The 23750-nt window shown below is 41.9% G+C and overlaps 1 protein-coding gene across 2 annotated transcripts in view; it reads left to right on the top strand.

The window, feature by feature from the left end:
- The first annotated feature begins 1377 nt into the window (after positions 1–1377).
- Positions 1378–23750, top strand: part of CACUL1 (CDK2 associated cullin domain 1) — a 45147-nt gene continuing 22774 nt past the window's right edge. The window contains exons 1-4 of one of the 2 annotated variants that reach the window (XM_042019434.1): positions 1379–1747; positions 7867–7993; positions 12211–12313; positions 22894–22989. In XM_042019434.1, the coding sequence (XP_041875368.1) occupies positions 1489–1747; positions 7867–7993; positions 12211–12313; positions 22894–22989 (585 nt within the window). In that variant the 5' untranslated portion in view covers positions 1379–1488. Of the gene's footprint in view, positions 1748–7866; positions 7994–12210; positions 12314–22893; positions 22990–23750 lie in introns of both variants that reach the window. The other variant, XM_042019435.1, reaches the window with a different exon arrangement.

Here is a 23750-nt window from a genome sequence, read left to right as displayed (position 1 = left end):
AATGTCAGTTGGTTTGAGCAGAGCATTGATGTTCAAGGTGTGATCTTTACATCTAAGGGAAACACTGTTAGTTCAAAAATCTTTAGTTAGTTCAAAGTGCCCCCAAGCAACAGGGACAAACTGTTTTCATCACCTGCCGTTACCAAAGTGACTTGAGATGGTTCCACAGTGCTGTGAAATCAGTGGCATCTTCTGCTTTTATAAAACAGAACGATTTTGTTTCATGCTAAAATAGAGCCTGGTGCTTCTATTTGAAAAACAAATGACATGTTTTTCACTTTTTATGAGACATTTTGGAAAGAAGGCAAGGCACCTCTGATTTTAACTATGTTCTTCACTTTTTTTTTTGTTTGCCAAGCAAGATCAAAAACCGACACAGTGGAAATCTATTTTCAGTAAAAACCCACTACCTATTTCCGTACTTCCATCACAGTACCCAGGTGAAAATGAAAATAGAACTTAAAGTAAGTGTACTTGAAGGCAACTAGGCAATATTATCAGAGAATCATGGAACATGAAGGGGTTGGAAGGGACCTTAAGGACCATCTAGTCCCATCTGCACTGCCATGGACACGGACACCTTCCACTAGGCCAGGTTGCTCAAGGCTCATCCAAATTGTCCCTGAACACTGCCAGGGATGGGGTATTCATGACTTCCGTGGGGAACCTGTTCCAGTGTCTCACCACACTCACGGAAAGAATTTCTTCCTAATACCTGACCTAAATTTCCCCTCTTTCAATTTGTATCCATTAATCCTTGTCCTATAACTTCAGTTCTCGGCGAGGAGAATATTAAAAAGTACTTTTTAACTGTTACATCGTTTATTGCAAGACAAACGGTTTTATACACTATTTGTGCAGGCTATTCCGCCTATTAACAGGAGAAGGGAAACGCTGTAAGGGAGCAGCGTTGTGCAGGGACTTCACAGGTCCCAGAACGGGCTGGGCTGGAAGGGACCTTAAGGATCGTTTGGCTCCAAGCCCCGCCATGGGGCGGGAGACCTCGCACTAGCCCGGGCAGGTGCCGAAGAGCGGGGAGGGGGCTGACATCCCGATCCACGGGCGGTCTCTTTTCCAGAGGGTGGTCCCTTCCCGGCCGCCGCGGGCCCGCCAGGGGGCGCTGTCGGCACGGGGCGCGCTCTCCGCTCGGGCGCTGCCGGAGCCTCCCCGCTCCAGGGAAAACCTCCGTGGCATCGGAGAACCGGGAAGCGCGAACCCCAGGCGCGGGCGGGGAGGGAACCCGCGCCGACCGCGCCTCCTTCCGCGCTGCGCCAGTCGCTCCGCCCCATAGGACTACATCCCCCAGCATGCCCCACGCCGGTGCCGCCCGGCGCGGTCGCCGTGTTCCGCCCCGCGCGAAGTGTCGCGCGGCGCGGCCGGAGCTGGGCTGGGGCCCGGGCCGAGCCCGCCGAGCCCCGCCGGGCCTGAGGCGGCGGCGATGGGCGGCGGGCGCTGATCCCGTCCCGCTCCCGCAGCCAGGCGCCCGCCATGGAGGAGGAGAGCATGGAGGAGGAGGGCGGCGAGGCCATGATGGACGACCAGAACCACAACAACTGGGGCGCGGGCGGCTACGGGCGGCACCTGCTCGGGGAGCGGCTGCTGCCGCCGGCCGGGCCGCCGCGCCCCGCGGGGCCCGAGCACAACGGCGCGGGGCTGCGGGGCTGCGAGCCGGGGACAGCCGCCGGCAGGGCGGGGGCGGCCGGGGCCATCGCCGCCATCAACATCAGCGCCTCGACCTCCAAGTTCCGTGAGTGACCCGGGCCCGGGCGCGGGGGGGCCTCGCCTGCTCCGCTGAACCCGCTGCCCCCGCTCCCTTCTGGGGCCGGGCTCAGCGCTGTCCTACCCCGACGCGGGTCTCGCCCCGAGAGGCTTCTCGAAGCGAAGTCAAACGGGTTAAGGCGCTTTGGAAGGCGAAAATAACCTTTCCTCGCACAGCGCCCCAACTTCTGCTTTCCTGTCACGGTAGATCTGGCTGTAGACCTGGGAGAGTGAGCGTCGGCAGGGTTTTCGGCTGCTGCTTTTTCTGAAGCCTTTTAGCTTAGATCGTACTTTCCTATAGACTTTGTCTCTCTCCCTGAAAAACCTAGAGATGAATTGGAAGCCAGTTTGGGATTGCTGGTGGCAGATGTGGGCAGAGCCCCTGGAAGGGGCATGCTATCCCAGAAGGGACAGGTATCTGCAAAGGCCTGATGAGAACGACCGAGGATTAACTTACCCAAGTTAGCCCCAAAAATAGAATCATAACATTACAGAATGGTTTGGGTTGGAAGGGACTTTAGAGACCATCTTGTTCCAACCCCCTTTCTGTGAGCAGGGACACCTTCCTCTAGACCAGGTTCTCTCCTGGCCTTGGAGGGGTTCCAAAATGGCTTTCACGTGTAGCTTTTAACAAAAATGGCATTTTCCCCCTATTTTTTTCTGAGCTGGGATCGAGGGAAGGGAAGATGTTTTGCTATACATTTCAGTTCTACTTCTGTTTCCGAAAGTCACTTCTCTGGGCAAAATAGACCTTTTTTTCCCGTAGAATGTCGGAAAACTTGGATTTGGATAGTTAAAAGCACTCCTGGAAGTGTAACTGTGTAATTACCACGATAACATTTTGATGGGAAATGCACTTTATTTGGTGTGCCCTCCCTGTGCTCCCCAGTGCTCTCTCACCTGTCCATGTCCAGAGATGATCAAAGGCTCAAAGTTCAGGCTTCTGGATTTCTGCTTCTCGGGTAGCCTGGGTTTTGTGGCACATGGCCAAGGCTGGCTGCTTTGAAGTTGGGACTGCCGGGCTCTGTGAGCTCCCTGGTACTTTGCCTGCCTTGCTTGTCAGGGCTCCAGGTAGCTTGGGGTGGCTTCTAAACACTTGAGACAGTTGAAATGAGATGTCGTTCAACCTTGCTAAACTAGGCTCTTGTCCTAGTCCAGACATTCAGAATCTTAGTTTCTCCTTCTGTGTCAGAATGAAAATGGTTTTCAAGCTGGACCTCCAGCAAGTGAGAAGGTGACTTTCCAGCTAATCCACAATTTATGTCTGAGGGGGAGAAGCAGCAGGAGAGCATGATTTTGCTTCGGATGTGGTTTTGGAGTTCTTGTTTTCACTTCTCCAGCACTGGTATCCCAATGTAATATCTTACTGATACTTTTTTTTAAAATTATTTTCCTGCAAAATAGAAAATTCTCTAAGTGAAATTCATTAGAACTTTTCCACTCCTTTGTGTTGAGGATAGTTGTGATGGTACATGGAAATGAATAGAACAAGTCCAGTGAAGTAGTGTTGACTGAGAAGCTAAAGGAGCTGAGTTGGGATCCTGCCTGATCTGATCCTGGCTCTGACAGAGGATCCCCTTAATCACCTTTGTTTAGTTTTCACACACAGAAAAAAGGGAGAGAGGTCGCTTTGGATGTAAATGTTCCCAAAGAGGGAAACAGCGAGTGCTGGATCCCTGCTGCCTGCTCTGTCCCAGTAATGGCAGAACACGTGTGGAGAAGCTGTTTGCCAGTCCTGAGCTTGATAGGAAAGTTGTCCTCCGCTGCATGAGGCAGTTCTGGAGTTGAATGAGCAACAAGTCCCACCTTGCTTCATGAGGCAGAGGCTGTCCTGGACAGAGTATCCTTCCTGTCTTTCAGAGGGGCTAAATCCAGTTCTCCTTCCTTGAGATTTTGGTAAGACTGAGAACTAAAATTGGAATAATGCACAGTTCATTAAATAGCTTTTCTTAAATAGCTTTTTTTCTTCTTGAAGCAACTTAAGAAAAACTTCTGTGTTATGGTAAACTTTAAATACTTACAGTTGATCAGCTTCAGTCATGGTTGTGGATTTATAAGGCAATAGTGTTGTGAATAGTATTTTGCAAAGCACATGAGGGAGAAAAGAAGACTAAGAACTTTTAGTACTTTAAGGAAAACTCTTCTGTAACAGTAATTGCAGCATAACTCGATTGTGGTGAACAATGAAGAGTTTCCTTCTTGTTTCTTTTACCCTTTTCAAGCAGGGATGGTTATAAATGTGGTTGATGCCAGTGCCATTTGGCACAGGCACATGTGGTGGCTGTGTGCACTGGCATATCCATTAAATCTGTTGCCTTCCCTGTTGCATAACATTGTTCAGTGCAGTGTGTGTGCACTGCTGCGTAGGCAAATGGTCTGATGAAGAAAAAGTTGCTTTTACTAACCAGCCTTAATGCAGGCTGAGAAACAGGTTATAAAAATAGAATAGAATTGGAAGCAACCACAGGGCAAACTCATAAGCTTGCTAATGTATGCTGGGATGTGTCAGGCAGGGGGGCAGAGCAAAATCTATTGTGAAAACATGCACATGGGGGCTGAGAAAAAGGAAAGCACAGGGCCACAGTCTAGATGAGTCTTGGACAGCTGCCTGAAGAGTTTGTACACTTTAGCAAAATACAGAGGATTGTAGGGTGCACTGCTAATTGAGCAGTGAAGTTTTGTGTATGTCACTTGGTGAGATGAAATACAGCTTCTGAAAGATGCTTAGTTGCTTTCTTTCATTTTTATTGCCAGAATAAATGACAGATAATTGTCAGACTGATGTCTACATAGTTGGCAGTAGGTTGGATCAGCCATCCTGCTCTGTCTCTTGTTTTTTAGCTACAGATTTGAAAAAATGAATGTGTGTAAGGTTTTATTACCAGTTTCGTGGGAGATCTATATCTACTCTTGGTGGTTTGTTTTTTGTTGTTGTTGTATTTTTTTTTTTTAATCTTAGTGGGTTTTGCCATTCTTTTTATTGAAGTTGATGTCAAAGAATTTGGTAGCTTGAAGCAGCCAATGTTTCCATTTTGACTATAATACTGATATATCTAGGTTATGGTAGCTCATGCATATTCTTTTTTACTTAAATGGTTTCACTGCTGCATTTCACTTAAAGTTTTCCTTTTGAACTTTTTTGTGTATGGAAAAGCAGCTGTTGTTGCTCAAGCTTTACTTGTGAAGTCTTTGATAATTCTCTGGAAAATAGTGACTTCTTTCGATTCTATCAGAATGATTTCTCACCCAGCCCCACCCCCCCAAACTTGCTGAAGTTGGGTAATATCCTGCATTCTAGCATGCTTGCTTACAAAATATCAGTGTCACTTCCCAGAAACCAACTAAATTTCGGTTTGGGAGCAGAAGCTGTTGGGCAAATCCTTTTAAATCTTGAATACCTAATGTAGGGATAAGCATTTAAGCATGACATCCTAAAAAGACAGAAAAGTAAAAACTTAAAGGACAGTCTGTCTTTCCTTGCTAAGGATCCGTGTGATTCCTTCCTTCCTGGTCTCGACCTTGTTCTTGCAGACTTTGTAGTTGGAAGGTCTTACTTTACGCCACCCTTCACTTTTGTGTGTGTAAGCACTGCCAGGAGAAAAAGGACATTGCTAACTTGTGGTAGTTATTAAAATTTTAAAGTACTTTGTTTTCTGGATTAAAAGAATAAAAATAGTGATTATTCGGTTTATAGTCTTGGACTTCTAGCTATGTAAATATTGTGGTAGGCTTAGTTTCAGAACTGAAGTGTGGAAATCAAATTACATAGTACTTGTAACAGACTTTTGAATGAGAATGAAGCTTTTCTAGAATGTTACTGTGAATTTATCAGTACATTTTCTATGCAAGTCTCATGGGGCTGTTCATAAAAGCATTTTGTCCTTTACCTGTGCAGCATGTCTAATGGGCAGACCTTCCTGTCTGCTGCTGGTTTTTTTTTTCCATATTGTTAAAAAAAAAAAAAAATTAACATCTCAACAGCCTGGTAAAACTACTTTGCAGTATTCTCAATTCTTACTTGACTATTTTTAAAAAATTAATAGGGCTCATTTAATATGTTAAACCAGATGTGGGCGTGACTATAAATTGAAATCTTAAAGCAGGACTTGGTCTAATGTTTATGCTGACTTCAGTGTAATATTTTCTGTGGAACAGAGTGGTTCTGTGGAGGCCCATCTTTTTTGGGGTAACAAAGTAAAAAACAAAAACTCAAGTCTTACTGCTGAGTGTAAGCAGGAATAGTGAAAGTACTGTGTGGAGCTGCTCCTGAGAACATGTGCCTGGAGCATGGGCTCTGTAAGGGATGCGAACTCAAACAAGGCATTGCAAGGCAAGGAATAAAGGCTGAGTTTACTGCCAGGGAGGTGCTCTGCTGTTGCTGACTGCGTGGATGCTTTTAGTGGGGGAGCCGACTTGTTGGACTTGTTAACTGAAATGCTGGTGGCTGTGTACCCAGCCCTGTGACCACCATTCACCTGTTAGCAAACAGGGATGTCCTTTTGGATTGCACGCTGGGCTCTTGGGGCAGTGTCCTGCAGCACGTGGTAGTGGGGACCTGGCCACTGCTCAGACACCTTGAGGTTAGCTAGATGTGATTCTGTAACAGCTATGGAGCAAGGGTGGACCCATGGCTATAGCTGGGTGAAGAGGAGCCGGGAGTGCTGCACTAACATCTTTCTCTAACCAAAGTTTCTGGCTGAAATACCCTAACAAGACACACAAAGAAATCTGTAGTACTTGCTTGTACAGAGAGAGTTCCAACACTTCCTTGTCTCACACCTCTCTCTATTCCAGGTTCTCTTTATAATCTTTTTTTTCCCCGCACGGTACTCATAACTGTTTTGCCAATTTCCTTAGAATTGTTCCTCACAATGCTGCCAAAAGTGAATCACTCAGCTCCTTTCAACCCCTTGTGAAAATACCTTTCAAAAATACTGCTTCTCAAACCCAGCAGTGAATCTACATTTTAATGTGTATTTAAAATTCATCCCTAACCAAAAGATTTCTCTCCAGTGTTGTGTCTAAACTGGTCTGTGTGGGGTGAGAAGTATCTTTATTCTCTGTTCCATATAGCCCAGACTTATATGCGCAGTTCAGATGAAGAAATTATTTTAGATTTCCTGTGCTGGATAGTTTTGATCCTTTTTTATTTTGGTAGATTTGATTTGATTTCATAGCTTGAATTCAAATCATAGGTTTGGTTAAGGTGCTGTTGGTTGCTGAGGGCTTTTTTGAGTGGGTGCTGTGAAGCCGTGGTGGTGTGACAAGGCAGGGAGGTAGTGCTGAGAGTACGGCCCTGAAGGGAGGGTGTGAACCTGTTGGAACTGAGCCACGAGTGGTTGGTTCAGAAATCCTCCCTGAAAAGAGAGATCCAAACCCTTCTGTGGCTTTGAAGGCACCCTGAGTCACTGGTGCAAGAGGGTGCAGTTGGGAAGCTCAGGAGGAAGATCAGGGAGCAGTGGGGAACGCTAATTTAAACACCTCCTATTCTTCCCTGCGGTGATCCTTATCTGGAAAAGGAGTGTAATTGTCCCTGCTAGAGGGGAACTGCAATACAGATACAAAAAAGTTGCCTGGAAGCCTAACTGAAGTTGAAGGCAGAGGGAATTGCATCAGCTTTTAGACCAAGGAAGGTGCTGGTCCCACCTGAGACTTGTGAAATTAATACATCTGCTGGGAAGGATTATTCAGAAATAATAGTAAGTCTTGGCCAGAGCTTGTTCTCCTGAATGTGAAGATGCCATGTTAATAATTGATTCTGAACTGCCACAAAGTTACATAATTCATTAATCTGAACTAATCTTTTTATAAATTTTTGTCATTATATTTTCATCTTAGAACTCCCAGGGGTTTGCTTTTCCTTGTTACTTGGGCCCCAGAGAAATACCCAAGCATTGATTTGGCAGGTTTCCTGATTTCATTTTTTGTAATTACAAAGATACAAATTCAAGTCTGGACTTTAGTTTTAGATGAGGTTGTCTTGGTGGAAGTGAGCTGTTCCCAGGTTTTTTGGCCTGCTTATTGGTGTGGTGTGAAATCACAGAGCATTCACTTGCTTCTGGTCTTTTAGGTGAAGTTACTAAATCTATTCTTGTCTTTTTCTTGCAGTAATGAATGTTATAACAATTGAAGACTATAAGAGCACATATTGGCCAAAGTTGGACAGTGCCATAGATCAGCTTTTAACTCAGAGTCCTGGTGACTACATCCCTATCTCCTATGAACAAATATACAGGTAAAGAAATACTTTAAGTACTACACAACTTATTTTTTCTTTAAAATGAAATGTTTATTTGATCTTGCTGCCTATGCATATGGGAACATATAGACAAATGGGAAGGTTACTGTTTAAATAGTTAGAATGAGTAATAGATAACATATCTTAACATACTGTGTTAACAGGAATAAACATTAAAGAATTAAAATGCTGAAAACACTAACATTAAAATAAACTCCATCACAGTTGCTTAGTGTAATGTACTAGGAAATGTATTAAAGTCTCAACATCCTTTTCTCCAAAGAGATTGGCATGGTAGGCAGTTGACTTAATGTGTCAGAAGGCTTCTTTGTCATATCTAATTTGGTGTGGTTGATGTGCAGAAGGAAGTAGAAGCACCTGGTGCCAACGTCCTTTGATGTAAATTGTCATTTGTGTGTTATGCCTGAGGTGGCTTTGGTGTGTTCTCCTCTTGCCCAGCCATATGCAGTTCCAGGCTGTTGAAGGACGCTCCTTTGCATCTCCATTCTTGTCTGGAGAAGGCTTGGGCTGTACCTGTCTTGGAGCTGCAGTTTGTTTTAAAAGGGATCTAATCACGCACCAGAAGTGCCCTTCAGGCTAAGCTAATGCTCAGTACTGGTGGTGGTGGGGGATTTGCTTGCCCATCGTACTGCTGCTCCAAAATGCTAAATGCTTTAGAGACCTGGCAGTTTCTTAAGAGATTAACTAAAATGGAGATTGTTGTTCTGTAGGTGGCAGGTATTCAGGGTGTTGGTGAAATGGATGGGAAGTGGGGGACTGCTGCTGGATTTACTGGCCAAGATAACTGTTAAAACCCCTGGCCCTTGCCAGCATCATAACTGTAGCACTGCTGTCTTGGATTTCTTCACCAGTGTTGCCCTCTGCAGAGTAATGCTGCCAGCTCTGTCACTGAGGGCTCTTTTTAGAGACTTGCAGCTCTGTTGCCTCTTGCTCTTAGCTACTTTATCTCTGCCGTTTGAAACTTTGGATTAGGGAAGCAGATAAAAAAAAGGCAGGTGTTTAGTTTTGCCCCTTAGTTCCTGTTGAAAACTTCAATAAACTTCCTCTTTCCTCTCCAAACTTTTGGAACTACTTTTATCAGGACTCAGATATCATGTGTATAAATAATTGAGTTGGTCATTTGAATTAAGAGAGACGGTTTTAGTGTAAGTAATCAAAAACCTTCCCAGCTCAAAATCCCCAATGTGCAAACAATCTGCAGTAGGACATATCTCAGAAGTCATCTCTGATAAAAGTAGGTGTGCAAAGTTAATGGTTTAATTATATCTAGTTATGGTTTGCAGATAACTGGAGTTTATCCATGTCACCTTTCTACTTCTCAAAAGTTTTATTTACTGAAGGACTGGTGGGTTTTCAGTTTCGCATGGATAACCCCTGTACATCTGGGGCACTTGGTGCAGGACTCTAATGATGCATGGATAACTGTTACATGTGTTTTACTATTACCAAAGCTAAAGATTTTCCAGAGTTTAGTGTTACTGGTAAAGCTGGTGTGTGTCAGTTTTGTTCTAAAAACTTATGTCTGTGGTTGTAATTATTCTGCCACAGCCTCTTCCAACCAGGCAGATAGATTTTCGTTTTTTCGTTAATATTTTTAGACTGTTCCTTTGATTGACAAAGATAGATTGACAAGGGAAGAATAACTGATTTTTTTTTTTAATTGAGTTTAATAAGAATGTTTGCTTGGAGTATTGTTGAGAGTCTGTAGCAGACTTGGAGTTTAGATCTTCTCTGCTTCTAGAACTGGAAGAACAGCCTAAAGAACTAGGCCAGTTCTTTAGTCTGAAAGATAGAATGTTTCTTGAAGTGGTTCAAACAGCTACATTTTTTTTTTTCCTTCACAGTGAAACTGAGGTGAAAATACTACTGTATTTTTGGTCATCTTTGTGCTAACTAAAGGAATTGAGGCTTCCGTAATGCAAACTCAAAATACATTATTAGAAACCCAAACTGCTATATTTGACATGGTCAGTGATAGCTGTAGCTGCCTACTCCCCAGCTGTGAGAGCTGGGAGATAACTTCCAAGGTGTGTATGCAGATAATTACCATGGACCAGTTGATCTGTAAGGTATCAAAGTGTCATTAGTGTCTGTTTTCAACTGCGAGCCCAAAGCCTGCCTGTGGATAGTCACTTTCTGTTACAAAAGGGTTGGATAAATTGGCAGAGAGGTGTGAAGGAAGGTTTGAGATGAGGAAAATGTGCTCAGCTAAGTTGCACTTCTGGCAGCCTGCACTGCCTCCCAGGTGCAGTGCAGTTTTCTGTTCCTCAGGACAACTTAGAGAGCTTGAGCGTTCATCCCTGTCAACCACTGCTTACCCTCCAATGTCCTTTTTGGGACTTCCTTTTCCTAAGGTGTTTGGTTATGTTAAAGAACTAACAGGCTTGTGACTTCTTTTGGGTAATATCAGGGTAAGGATGATTCACAGAATTAGCCCACAATCAGGAACTGAAAACAGGATCTCAAAATGGGGAAGGAATCTCTAAATAGAAGTGTTCAAATAAAACGTAAACATACCCTGTGTGTACATGGGAAGACTGGTGTGTGACTACAGAACATGTTGCAGAAAAGAGGCAGCAATAGTCTGTGTAACACTAAGGAGAAGTGTGCTTTAAAATTCAGTTTAGTTGCATGCAAATAAAGCGGTCAGCTTGTGAAAGTGGCTGTGTACTAGTTAGCTATGGAACAAACAAATGTATGGCCATTTGCTGTGGTTACCCAGCTGGCCGATTTTGTAAGAGATACAAATATCAGTCTCACTTTTCTTATCAGTGTTTCTCTCTTTGATCCAAACTAAGCTGATATTTTTGCTCTTAGAAAATGGTATTGTACCAAAATAGCTTTTGCAGTTGCTTGTCTCAATGTAGGATCTGCTATTGGTAGACTTGATGTGAAAGAAAAAGGATGACCTTGACTGATAATATTTAAATAATATCAAACTACAGATACTTATTTATTTTTAAAATACAATAATACCAGAGGTGTGGGGGTGTCTTTTGGTTTTTAAGAAATAACATGGTTCACGAAATAAGCAGACTTTTGCCATCTTTGTAGTTCGCCTGTCTTAGCACCACCTTCTCAGCAGAGAATTGGAAAGTCTTAGTTCCTGTACACAGTGTTGCTGCCCCGTAGCTTTGGGCTTTTGGGGCCCTTGAAAGCCTGCAGAATTCAAGGCTGGGGTCTGGACCTCCCTGGAAGTCAGTTGTTTGCACATGTCCTAAGAGCAGTCTCTGGCCTAAATTGCTCGCTGTTACAGTTCTTGGTACAGAGGAGGGGAGAGGGGAGCAGAACAGAGGAGATGTGACTTGCTCAAGATACCAGGTGAAGTCTCCCTGGGCCTCTTGGGTTTGGCAGCTAAATTTCAGAATGCTGACTGAGGAGTAAAAGCTGCTTGGTACAGATGAATACTGGTGCTAGTCCTGACAGCGATGACTACTCTAATAATATCTTGCTGAAAGTAATACATGTATTTGTTTTACAACTGCTGTAAATATGTCTTCAATGAATAGCTTTATTTTGCAGATGTTATATTGCAATATGAGAGCAATAAAGTTTTAAGAAGCAAAGGTAACACTGAAGACCAGAGTTAACACAGCAAAGCCATGGAATGCAGAATTAAAGTTTTGTTGCTCTTTTTCTGCATCTATCTTTATTGTGAAAGTGTAGAATTTTCTTCAAATATAAGTAACAAAGAATGAAGTAACATGCTTGGGTCTGTAATTTTAGAACTTTTCCCATTTCTTTTTAAAGCTACCATGGTTTTGATGCAACTTCTATAATACTTGTCAGTGTTACCCTTCTTTTAGTAAGGGTTTTGCCCTAGAATATTCATAAAATTGTTAAACCTGTTTATTGTAATGGAGACTTCATTCACATAGGAGAGACAAAGCCAGAAGTAGGAATGTGCTGTTGACAGAATTGTCCTGGCTGTTTTGAAGTGCACTGTTAAGAGAACTCGAGTTAAAATGAGGTTGGGGAGGGGGAATGGGATGGACACCCCGGAGCCTCCAGGGGAGCGGTAAGAGCCTGCTGGAACTCATTCCAAGCTTCGGACTGTATTTAAAAGTTCAACAATCATTCAATTAACTCTATTATCCTCTAAACTGATACTTGAACAAAATGTTTTGAAGTCTGTTACCCTTCACTGCAAACTGTTGTAAGTTCATTGTTTGTTCCTATATTTGTTTCTGCAGTTGTGTGTATAAGTGTGTATGCCAGCAGCATTCGGAGCAGATGTATAGTGACCTAATAAAAAAGATAACTAACCACTTAGAGAGAGTCTCAAAGGAGCTGCAGGTAAGAAGCTGCACAATCTAATTCTCTCTTTCCTGGGATCTGTGATTATATCAGAGCAGCATGTAGGTGGCCCATGGAGGGGATTGCTATTAAGACTGATTTACATTAACTTACAAAATTGTCTACTACTTCATTCACTAATGGGCTGTCAGACAGAAAACCAACTACTAGGTTGGCACTGCCAGACCTTGGAGGTCTCAACCATGTGGAGTGCAGTGGCTAAACCTGAATATATGGTACAGAATGAAAGAATGGAGAATGGGAAATCTAAAGTATAATCTGGGATGTAAATACCTCAGTCAAACATGATCTGAGCACATGAGATAAATGTCTGCCATTCCTGTGTAAATGTGTATAAACTGTTTATGGTTCTTGTGCACCACAAGCAGCACAAAACGGAAAATCTAAAGGAAAAAATTTAGGTGAATTAAATATAGATTGTGAAGTATAATTTAAGAATTACTGCATATGGAATTCTGTTACAGCTTATTCTGCATTTTTCTTGCCCATCTCTAGATGTCAGTGGTTTACAGCAGTCGTAATATATACAGTTTGTATTTCCCTATCCTTCTCTGCATCTTACTTGTGCATCCATGGCTGTTTTCATGTCTATTCCTTGTTGAACATTCCTTTTAGACTAGAATCTCCAGATATGTACTTGAAATTGTCACTGCTGTAGCAGCAACACTGCTTGATTTTTCCCTGCAGCTTTTTTCACTTCCGTAACTGATGTCTGAGTTCTGTACTCAACTGCAGTGCATGAAGTAGAGATGCCAAATATAAAGAAGCTCTAAACTACAGCAGCTTCTTCAGTGCTTCTAACACATTGATAACTAATTTCTGTCAGCCCAAAACACTCTTAATGCTTTAACTGCATCAGATATTTCTGGCTAAACGTGCATTCCCACGAAAATATATAGCACTGTGATCTCTCTGATGTCCTTTTTGTTGCACTGTTTTCCTCTTGTGGCTTTCCTTATAAAGAAAAATAACTATCCAGCATTTAATAGGCATGGTATTTGCTAGGTTCTTTCTTCTTTTCTCTTTTATGTTCTCTTTATTCCTCATGGAGTGACAGCCTCAGTGTTCTGTAAAAATTGCTTGGAGTTGGTGAACATAGTATTTAAAATAAAGCCTTCCCTTGGTTCTGCTGAGCCGGTGCAGCCTGTACATTTTTTCTCCTGTTTGTGAGAACTATGATTCATTTCAGCTATATAGGTTTGACCAGTTCTTCTGATATATCCCATGGTAATACACTGCTTTAGTTTGATTTCAGTTTGGGAATACCCCAAATTCTTTACTCTGTGCTAGTCCTTGACTCCTTTCTCTTAAGTCCCAGAACTGAGGCAGCTGATTTTAAAGTTTGCTTTAGCACATATGAGCCTAAATAATTCTGCCTAAAACCAAGGCTGCCTTCTGAACATCAGCTTGCTGAAAGAATAGTTGACAACTGTTTAATGCAATCTTAGCCTTGCAAAAGCTTCCTTATGTAGGTTAGACACACCTGTAATATAACAGGATACCATCTTTGTGTGCATTATGTGAGTTTTGTCTGACGTGTGAACATGACTTGGCTTTTGGATGACAAATGGATCTTTTTGAGCTGCTGGAGGTAAAACTCACATGCCTCAAAAATTGTTCTATAAAGAAACTGTTTTAGCTGTGGGTTGTGAAATTTACTCTTAAGAAATTACTCTACTACAATGTATTTTATTATCCTGATACTTCTTTGATCTTAATACATTTTGGTGACATTCAGTCACTCGGGGTTTATGTTGAAAATGCAGTTCTAGATCTTTATCCTAGCAACAACAGCAAATTACTTTGTAAATGTTAGTTGCTTGGAAGTTTCTGGTTCAGACAGGCAAACAATAAAAAAACCTATATATGTGAATCCTTTTAATGCACAGTTTGTGGTGTTTCGCTTTCTGACATAATCTCATTCACCTGCCAGCAACATTTGAGAGTTCTGTTTGTTTGGCAAGCTATGACTTGATGCAGGTTGTTAGTTTTTAATGTTCAGAGATGCAAAAGTATCCCAGTATAAGCAGGAATGTTGGTGTGTGTCAGAAAACAGATGGTTATGGAAACTGAAATGTCAGGCAAGTGCAATGTCTTGCTCTGGACAGGCCAGCACCTTCTTTGCATAGCAGTATAACAGCTAAATGGCAAGTGGGCTGCAGAATGTCTGCCTGTAACCAACATGCCAGAGCAAGCTGTCTCCTACAGGAACCACTCATCAACAGCCAAACCAGTAAAACCCAGATACCAAACAGTAAAAGTGGGAGCACCTCAGGGGACTGGTCAGACTTGCTCTTGCATAGATTTAGTCTTAATGGAGTTTGGTTTCTCTCTTCAGGGCATTCACTGCAGAAACTCCCCATATATATTTATTTCCCCCCTCCCTGTGTGTGTTGTCTGAGCAGCTGGCCACAGCTGGAGTCAGCAGAGTGATGGACACATGGACACGTGGGTGTCCTGAGCTGGAGTCAGCAGAGTGATGGACACATGGGTGTCCTGAGCTGGGTGTCCCAGGCACTGTGCTGGCACAGTCAAACAGTCCCTGGTCATCCTGTGTGACTTCTGCTCTTCCAGACTGCAGGACAGCTTGTGTGGTGTTGGTGTTGCCCTGTGCATTTCTGAGGGATTGTTTCACAGCTTTTCAGCTCGAGAGAGTTACTTTCAGTGGTGGCAGAGGCCATAGGAAAATGTGGCTGGGCTGGTGTATTTTTGCATGTTGGACATTGGGTGCTCACTGCAGTGAGCAGTGGTTTTTTGAGTGAGTAATGATACATTTAGATGAGATGAATTGCTTGTCATCAGGCTGATATGGGGCCTCCTGTATGCCAAGCCATTTCCAGCTCCCTCATTACTGGATCTGTAAGTTGGTGATCCTTTCTTGAGGCTGCTATGGAGAGACTCCGAGCTAGGATTGCTTTCCTTTCCTGCAGCTGATGTCTGACCAGCTTCTCTGCATTAGTTAAGACTGAGTTTTGCCATGTGGAACTTTCAGTAATTGAGTATTCAATCTCCCTAATTCCTGAGTTGATTGGAATTTTGGATTTTGTCATCTTAAAAAAAATAACATGTTGCTGCAGAAAACACAAATTAACTTGTTTCCTGTTGTCTTGAGGTCTGTGAAGCCTGTAGCATACAGATGATTTTTCTAGGATGCTGTATTTGGAAACATTTCACTGGTAATGGACATGGTTCATTATGCTGTGGTTTGAAATAATGTCAGCTGTTTTTGTGGGTAATTGCTGAGTCATTCAGATGTATGAGGTAGGGTGGATACACAAACATATGCTTTCAGATTAAATACGTCTCTCTTTAAAATGAGTAAAACTGTATTTGCATTAGGCAGTAGTGTTTCTGGCTTAATTTATTCTTATGCACTCTGATAAAGTAATTTAAAATCAAGCACTCTTCCCATTACATATCTCTTCAGCAAAAGATGGTGGAAAGTACTTAAAGCATTGACAATCAGAATGTGCTGTGGCTTTGAGCTGGCTTGTTACAAACATAGCTTTTTTGTGCAGGTGCAGTGGAATATTTTCCTTTTAGTTAGAACAAACTCAGTGCTTCCTTTGTGAAATGACTGAGAGCTGAAAGCCATTTATTTGTCATGTTGCACCTTTTTTTATCTAGAGGAGAGAGAAAAAGGGATCTGTTGTTTTCTGTTTGTGGTGGGGTGTTTTTTTTATGATAATGTATTATATTTTTTTTATAATGAACATGACTGCACTGAGGAGTCACTGGTGTTGGTAGATAATTTGCATGTCTGCTGTTTGGCCCCCAGGACCTGCAGGTTTATAGTCTTCGTTGTGCAAAGCCAGAAAGGTTTCCTGCCTGATATTAATCTTTACAACTTCTCAGCCTCTTGGCTTGTCGGCTCTCAAACCAGTCAGTGCAGTGCATGAAAGTATTGTCCCACTTGCTGTTTCCTTGGGAGAATGTGCATGGGAATCAGGTGTCCTCAATGAGGATTTTAGGGTGCTCAAAGAACCCCTGGTAAAGGTATCAGGAAAAGCAGCTTTAATATTAAAGTGAAAGCATGACAGAGTTCATTGTCAAGGCTCACACTATTACTACTATATGGTTAAAGCACGCAGAGAAAAATCAGACTAAAATCAAGCGGTCTAAAAGTAAAATCACCCAGAAACGATCTGTGTGGTGGCAGGGAATAGGAAAAGGGTAAGGATAGGAAGGAATGATGGAGACCCTCAGAATAAGTCACAAGGTTCAGAGTGGATCCCTTTGCCAAACTCAGCCTCCAACTTGACCAGCGGTTTAGGCCTAATGGTTTTAACAGCATTTAAACTTAACAGCACTTAATCAATAGCCTAATTTAAACAATTTAATAAAAGATTCTATAGAATTTACAATAAGCAAAACAATAACTCACAGGCCTGTCTTGCCTGTGAATCTAATGTACTTAAGAATCTAAGAGAGCAGCATTCCCAGTGTATTTGCTGTGGCACATTCACACCTAAACACACACAGAGTTAAAGGAGGCACTGCTGTCATCTGTTTTCAAGTATAGCTTAGCAATATCTTGTTGTGGACAATCTGTTCTTTCCTTGCCTTTTCCTGTCTTATTTGCTGTCTTGTGTTTACCTTCCCCTTGTCCCCTGTGATTATATGGAGTTTCCAGCCAGTGGTGAGGAGCCGGTCATCTCCTGCACCTACTCTTTCTGAAACACTAATCTGGTTAATACAAATGCCTTATTCCAAACTTCAGATGAGGTTCTGAACTTCCTACTTTATTTGTGTTTTAGAAACCGTTGTCTATTGAAGCTTAAGTGGCTTGTCATGTTTACCCTGTGGGTTTTGCATGTGGTCAGGGTGCCGTAAAAATGCATCCAGGTAGTGCTTTGAGGGACTGGTAAAACTGAATTTCTAATTCTATGGGCAGAGTTACATACAGGGGACCATCTCATAGCATTCTTGATATTTACACTTTAAGGTAGTTTTACTCCAGATTGTTTTGCAGATGTATTTTGCCTTCCCTCCAAGGTACACTGGTGATTACATTACCTTTATAAAGTGCTGTATTGTAATGGAGCAGTTATGCCAGTCTGTGAAATACAGCTTTTGGCAGCATCATCTGTGGCTGCTTTTTGTGTACACTTAGTAAATCAGGTTGCTAATGCAGGCATGATTAGACTTTAGTAATGTACTTCTGCGAGGCCATTTGCTCCACCCATGTGAAGAAGCCAATTCTTACTACACTGTTTGTACGGGCATTGTCTGACTTGGTAGCTAAAGGAAATACAGGGAACCTACTTCAAAAGTCATGCTTATTTCTTGTAGCATAGAAGTAACACTTAAATTACCTCTGGTAATTTGAAATCAGTTGATTCCCTGAAATAATATCTGTAGATCTAGCAGTTTCTCAAAGACTTAAATAGAAAACAAATCTGCCTCCTCTATGCTCTGCTTTTAGAAAAGATCAGAAATAGCGGTGGAGAATGGAAATTGAGAACTTTTTTTTCTAACTCTTTCTTAATAATTATGTTAAATCAATGGTGTTTCTTGGAGTCCATTTGGGCCATCTGTTAATATCAACAGTTCATTTTTTCAAGAGGAGATGCAGACTGGGCATTTATCTGGTCCATAATATTTAAAATGGGAAAAAACCAAACCCAAATATTCAGAGCTGTAGGTATTTATCCATCAGTTTTTCTGGGAGAACATTGCTTAATTGTGTGTGTCTGTGAAACATTTACTGCTGTGAATCCCACTGAACTGAATCCGATCAAATGGATGATTTGAACTCAGATGGTGGAAACCGGAAGCATTATAAATGTTTGTATCTTTATGTGTGGACATCAAAAAGATGGCTTTTAACTTAAGTAGTAGGGGTGACCATATTGCCAGAATTGCCATTAAAATTGACATTACCATCAGCAAGTTAAGCTGAGAGAAGCATTCTTGCCTGCAGCTTTTTGGAAAGGCTTGTAGTCCTGCAGCTCTGTTTAGTGCCTTGTCACACTACACTGGGGCTGCAGACCCTGATGCAATTACAGAAAGATATAAGTAAATACAGCACTAATTAATATATATTTAATAGGTAGAAAAGCTTCTGAAGATTTCTTACTGCTAAACGATTTTGATGGTCTTTAGATACAGTGTCTTTTTGTTTTACAAGCATGTAGAGTGGGAATGGAACATGGCCCACACCTGCTAACCTGCTGTAAGACAGTTACGTGAGAAAATGTCATGAGGCTGTACAGCTTTGAACAGGTTTGAGTGCAGGCTTGACTAGGAAGACACAGCCTTTGAATCAGTTGTGCTTTGGTTTGATGTCTGTTTTTTGTAAAAAGTTTTAATAATACCCATGTCTAGTGAGGTAGACCTGGGCATCACATACATTGCAAGGCAAGGTAAACAAATTATATTTTCTTGAGAAAGAACAAAGAGTGGTTTAGAAGATTCAGACCACTTACATGAGTAACAGGTTAATTTGTGTAGTCATAGCCATTCTCCCTTTTCACTTGGCAGGCGTGGGAGAGATGCTGCAGCATATGTGCTGGCATTTTGGCAGTGAGCATATTCCCAGGAAAATGGAACTGCCCATTCACCATAGGAGTGTAAACTCTACTAAACATACCGATGATTGTGCCAGGTGACTCTTCATAAATAGATTAGCTTTGTGTTCCTCAAGCAGAGAGCTGTTGTCTCTGTTTCTTTCTTGTGAGCCATTTCCAAGTCGTCTTGAGCCAGAAGCTGCCTTCTGATTTCATATGTTCAGTTTAAGAGTGATATTGAGACTGTTTTTCAAGCTGAAAAAACCCAGATCTTTTTCACATACATAGTTTCTTGCCCACAAGTGCATTGAAATGCCTACATATTAGATTTCAAATAAGGGAAAGGTAATTCACTATGCAGGATCTCCAGTTGCTTGTTTTGACTATCTCTTGTATGTCATCCTTTCTCAAATGTGTTTTCTTGTTACTTCTCATTTCTGTTGGTGCTGAGATGTCCTCTGTGGTGTATAAGGAGATGAAACTGTGTCTCTAGCATCAGCTTTTAAACAGCAACCATAATATTTTATTCTAAGAAGCAGTTGACTCACAACCAAGCTGAAGATGTTAAACAAATGCAACTGCATCAGAGTTTGAGAAATCCAACCAAACATTGAATGCTCCTGTGGACAGACACACAATACAGTTTTTGCTGGAAAACTGTTCTTAACCTTATGAGTGGTAGATAAGAGCAAATGTAGGAGAGGATTTTTACTGCCTGTCTGTATGGAGTGTTTTAAAAAAACCTCAAACAATCCAAAAAACCAATAAACTTACAAAAAAACACCCCCAAACCCCTGAATTGACAGTTTCATAAGATTCAGGATGAGGAGTGAAGGAATGAGGGATCCTCATCTTTCCTGGAAAACCTTAGGCTAGGAGTGTGTATTTTGTATCTTTGAATAAGCTTCTGTAATACATCCTTCAGGTAAGATAGGAGTGGATGTAAAGACTTAATAGTTGCTGTGGAGTTGTAAGAAGTAAATGTCATGCTTAATTCTGCCCCTCCCCTTGTAATTTAAACAGCTGAATGTATGTGTTCTCTTTTTCTGGACTAGGACCAGGAGTAAAAAGTGTCACCCAAAGCAGTTTTTTGGGTTTTTTTCTTGTAATAGCTATATGTGAATAAGTATAGATTTTAAATGGAAATTATGCTCTAATGATGGCCACTTAAAATAAAAATATTAGCAACTTCTGTTTACTCATGAATTTGTTGCTATGTGCTGCTTTTTAGTTCACAAAATTGAAGTAGTTTGTATAAAACTAATCCAGCTTCAGTTGCTGTCCTATAAATGTGGATGTAGAGATGTGGAGAAAGATCCTGTGCTCAAGCAAATAATTGATTTCAGTTTGGAGCAGCCGTACTATAACTGTGATGAACAGAAAACAGATTGTTCTGTTTTCCCCACACAGATTACAGTACTTCATAGGTGAGCTGTGAAAATACTATTATTGATTTCTATTTGGCTTGGGTATTTTGGTATTTACAAGTCAAGCTTTAGTTGAGCAGAGTTTGATTGTCAAGCTTGCTTTTTTGTTGTTGTCCATCGCTGTTAATGTCTTGGCTGTTGAGGCTTGACATGAAACACTGCCAGAATAAAAATGAAAAGTGACATTTCATGCTGATAAAGCAGACAACACCATGATTTATGCATTGCAGAGGTTAAAACTAAGGCCTGATATCTGCCTGACACTAGTGGGTGCTTCCTCTGAAGCTGTCAGGACCTCTTTTAGCTTTTTCTGGTTTTATCCAGAGCAGTTGTTTTCCACTGATTGCAAGGTGTGGTGGTGGTTGACAGCTCCCAGGTATCCTTCCATTAAAACACTCCTGAGGTCATTCTCAGGAGACAGCTGGGTGTGCAGACGTTGTTCCCTCATAAACAGCCTCCCTTACTGTGACATGGGCTTTGGGAGCGGAGCTAGCAGATTTCTCATCTGCAGTGGAGAAAAAGGGTATCAGTGCTTATGTCCCCTGTCGAAAGTGTGGCAGACTGGCTGTGTGCACTGCTGAGATTAAATCTGCACTGCCCAGCTTCTGTGTTTTTTTCTTGTTGGCTTTATTGTTGTTTTGGGTTTTTTTTAATGCAAATGGCAATCTAGCAGCAAGAGAAGAGTGGTGCCCTGTGTCAGGCTATGGCCTCCGTTTGTCAGACGTGTTCTTTCAAGTAGAATTTTCCTTTTTCTTTGATCTTAGAAGCTGTATACCAATCAGAGGATATAACCATATTTAAAGTTGAGGTTGTAAAGGAGTGAAGCAGGAATACATACTGCTTAGAAACGCAGATTTCATTGCATGTTGTTTGCAACAAATTATATATGTAATGTGTATATGAAAGGGAGTCCTTGGAGCTCATAGCCACTTTTATACGTTGTTGGCATTTTGAACTAAAATTTGTTTGGCCACCCCTGAAAACTGCATTTGCAATAAGATTAAAACCTTATGATCAAAATGAGGAATAACCATGTATAGCCTTTGGCAACTGCATATGGAATAACACTCTTTCTTCCTTTGCCAGTTTTGCTTTCCTTTCTGAACTGTCTGCTCTGTATTGGTGTTTGCTGTGAAAATTACCCATGTGTTCATTAAGCATATTAAGAAGGGAGGCAAAAGAAGCTATTTTAAAGGAAAAAATCCCCTTTCATAAATTTAGAACACTTAATAGAGCAAAATATCCACATAAATTTTAACTGTTCTCTTAGGGCCCCTGGTGAGTGTCCGTACAAAGGCTGAAAATGTTTGTGGAGATAGCTTTAAGTTCTGATAAGGTGGTCAAGGTGCAGCTAAGCCCTGAGTCTTTCTCATGCCACAGATGCTTTGGCTTTTCGGAAAATCTTTGTTTTCTTGCAAGGTCCCAGTTACTGCTGTATTCTCCATCTTCTTTTGGCTTGGTGCTGTCAGAGGGGAAAACAGTGCAGGGGAAGAGAAGTTTTGCTTCTCATTAACAAGCAACACCTTGCCCTTGCATTTGTATAGGTGTATCTCTATGTGAACAGTAGGAACTCAGGCAGCCACCCAGCCCCTCTGGAAAGACAAAAGCAGGGGTTGAGCCAGAGGCAGAGCAGTGTATGGGGAAGGATTGGGGTGGAGAAGTGGATAGTGGAGGAACGGGTTACTGTAGCTCCACTTCCATCTGTGGGCATCTAAGTGCACTTCTGAATGCTCCAGTGCAGCTCCCCTGCACACCTCCAAATGCATATTGTAACAGAAACAGTGGTTAGTGCTTCCCATTTTTCTGGTTCTCTTCTCAGTTTAACTTCACTTGCTGCTGAACAGATCTTTTAAGCTTCCTTATTCCCTAATTTGAGAAATAGGGTATTGTACCCAGAAAATAGCACATTGAGATTTTGTGTAGCCAAGTTTAGGCTGGGGGTCCAGGAGGAAGCAGTGTGCTGGAGCAGGTCAGGGGATTTCCCCAGGCCTGACCTGGAGCACAGGACCCGCATGCAGAACTCTCTCTGAAAATGTTGCTTTCTTTGTGGTCCTTCCAGCTGAACCCCCTGAACACTTGCCTTTCCTTAGGTGACCCAGCAGTAGCTTAGAAGGGTTTTCTGTGGAGGACAGTGTTCCCTGGAGCTGGAAGATGTGCCACTCGCCAGCTCAGCTGCAAAGCAGCAGCTTAATGCCACCCTGCTCTTGTGGGTGGGAAAAGCTCAGGGGGGTGGGAACACACACTGCAGCACTTGTGCAGATTTGGGTATGGATTCTAGGCATGACAGCTGGTGCTTTCAAAACAAAGCCCTGGTCTTTAATAAGTGTTTTTATTTGCATATGCTAAATGTCAGTTTGTTACAGGCTCACTGTATTTCTTACTGAATGGACCTTGTGCTGGGCACTGATGTATAGTCCTAGGCAAAACCTAGTTACTGAAGGGAGATTGGTTTTGCTGGAGGGAGTTAGAGCAGAAACTCTGGAATGATGTGTGGCTTGCTTTGTGTGGACCTACTGTATCAAATCCTTTGTAGCTGTTTGAGTTTGCTATGAAAGCATAGCCCATGCTGTTCCAGATCTTTCTCTTGTTCAAATTACAACCTGACTTTTACGGTTTCTTGCAGGCCAGCCCTCCAGATCTCTATATTGAAAGATTTAACGTAGCTCTTGGACAGTATATGGGAGCATTGCAGAGCATTGTGCCTCTTTTCATATATATGGTAAGTTTTAGAAAATTCTTTTCAAATGAATATGTCCATACACAAGATGCTGACTGAAAGTGAAAAGAATAAAATGCAGCTAATAATGATTTTTGACATGTAAAACTTATGCTTCATGCCTAGTTTTGGTGCCTGCCTAACAGTACTGATCAAGTTGTATGGGGAAAGGAAGGGGAGGCTGTGCTTTTTAAATGCAGAGTTTTGCAGTTGGTTTCTGCCCTAATACTTCTTTCTGGGAGTGGGGAGAATGGTTCTGATTTTGATGGGAAAAAAGCCATCTCAAATAGTTCATTACTTATATCTTTTTGAACAGAGATAATTTATTGACTTGTTAAGTTTTGGCTTCTTAGTTTGGGCAGGTTGTGGAGATGATTGTTTTTTACTTTCAGATAGAACAGATTCAGAAAAGATGGGAAGAAATGTGTCTTGGAAATGTCTTTTGGTACTTGATAAAGCTGTTTAGAGTGTTGGATAGATGAAGACAAAATAATGTTTACAGCACTGTCAGGCATACTTGGAGTGGTTCAGAAACCAATAATTTACATCCTTTTTGTCAAAGTACCAAAACTTTTATTGCCTTTTTTTTGGTGGTAGTGAATAACTTAAGCTTGAAACTTGTCCTTCTCCCAGAAACTTTCCTCGTGTTGGCATCGCTTAGAAGTGAAAAAAAAAAAAAAAAAGGGATTAAATAAGCCTCAAACTCTTCAAAGTTTTTCTGATTGGTAGTTTCACAGAGTTTGGGGAGCAGTATCCTTTAGAAG

This window comes from Corvus kubaryi, unplaced genomic scaffold (genome assembly GCF_017639235.1).
Source record: "Corvus kubaryi isolate FWS band 111438036 unplaced genomic scaffold, C.kubaryi_AGA036_p1.0 138, whole genome shotgun sequence".
Lineage (NCBI taxonomy): Eukaryota > Metazoa > Chordata > Aves > Passeriformes > Corvidae > Corvus > Corvus kubaryi.
The sequence above is the reverse complement of the archived record's forward strand: the minus strand, read 5'-3'. Positions and strand labels throughout refer to the sequence as shown.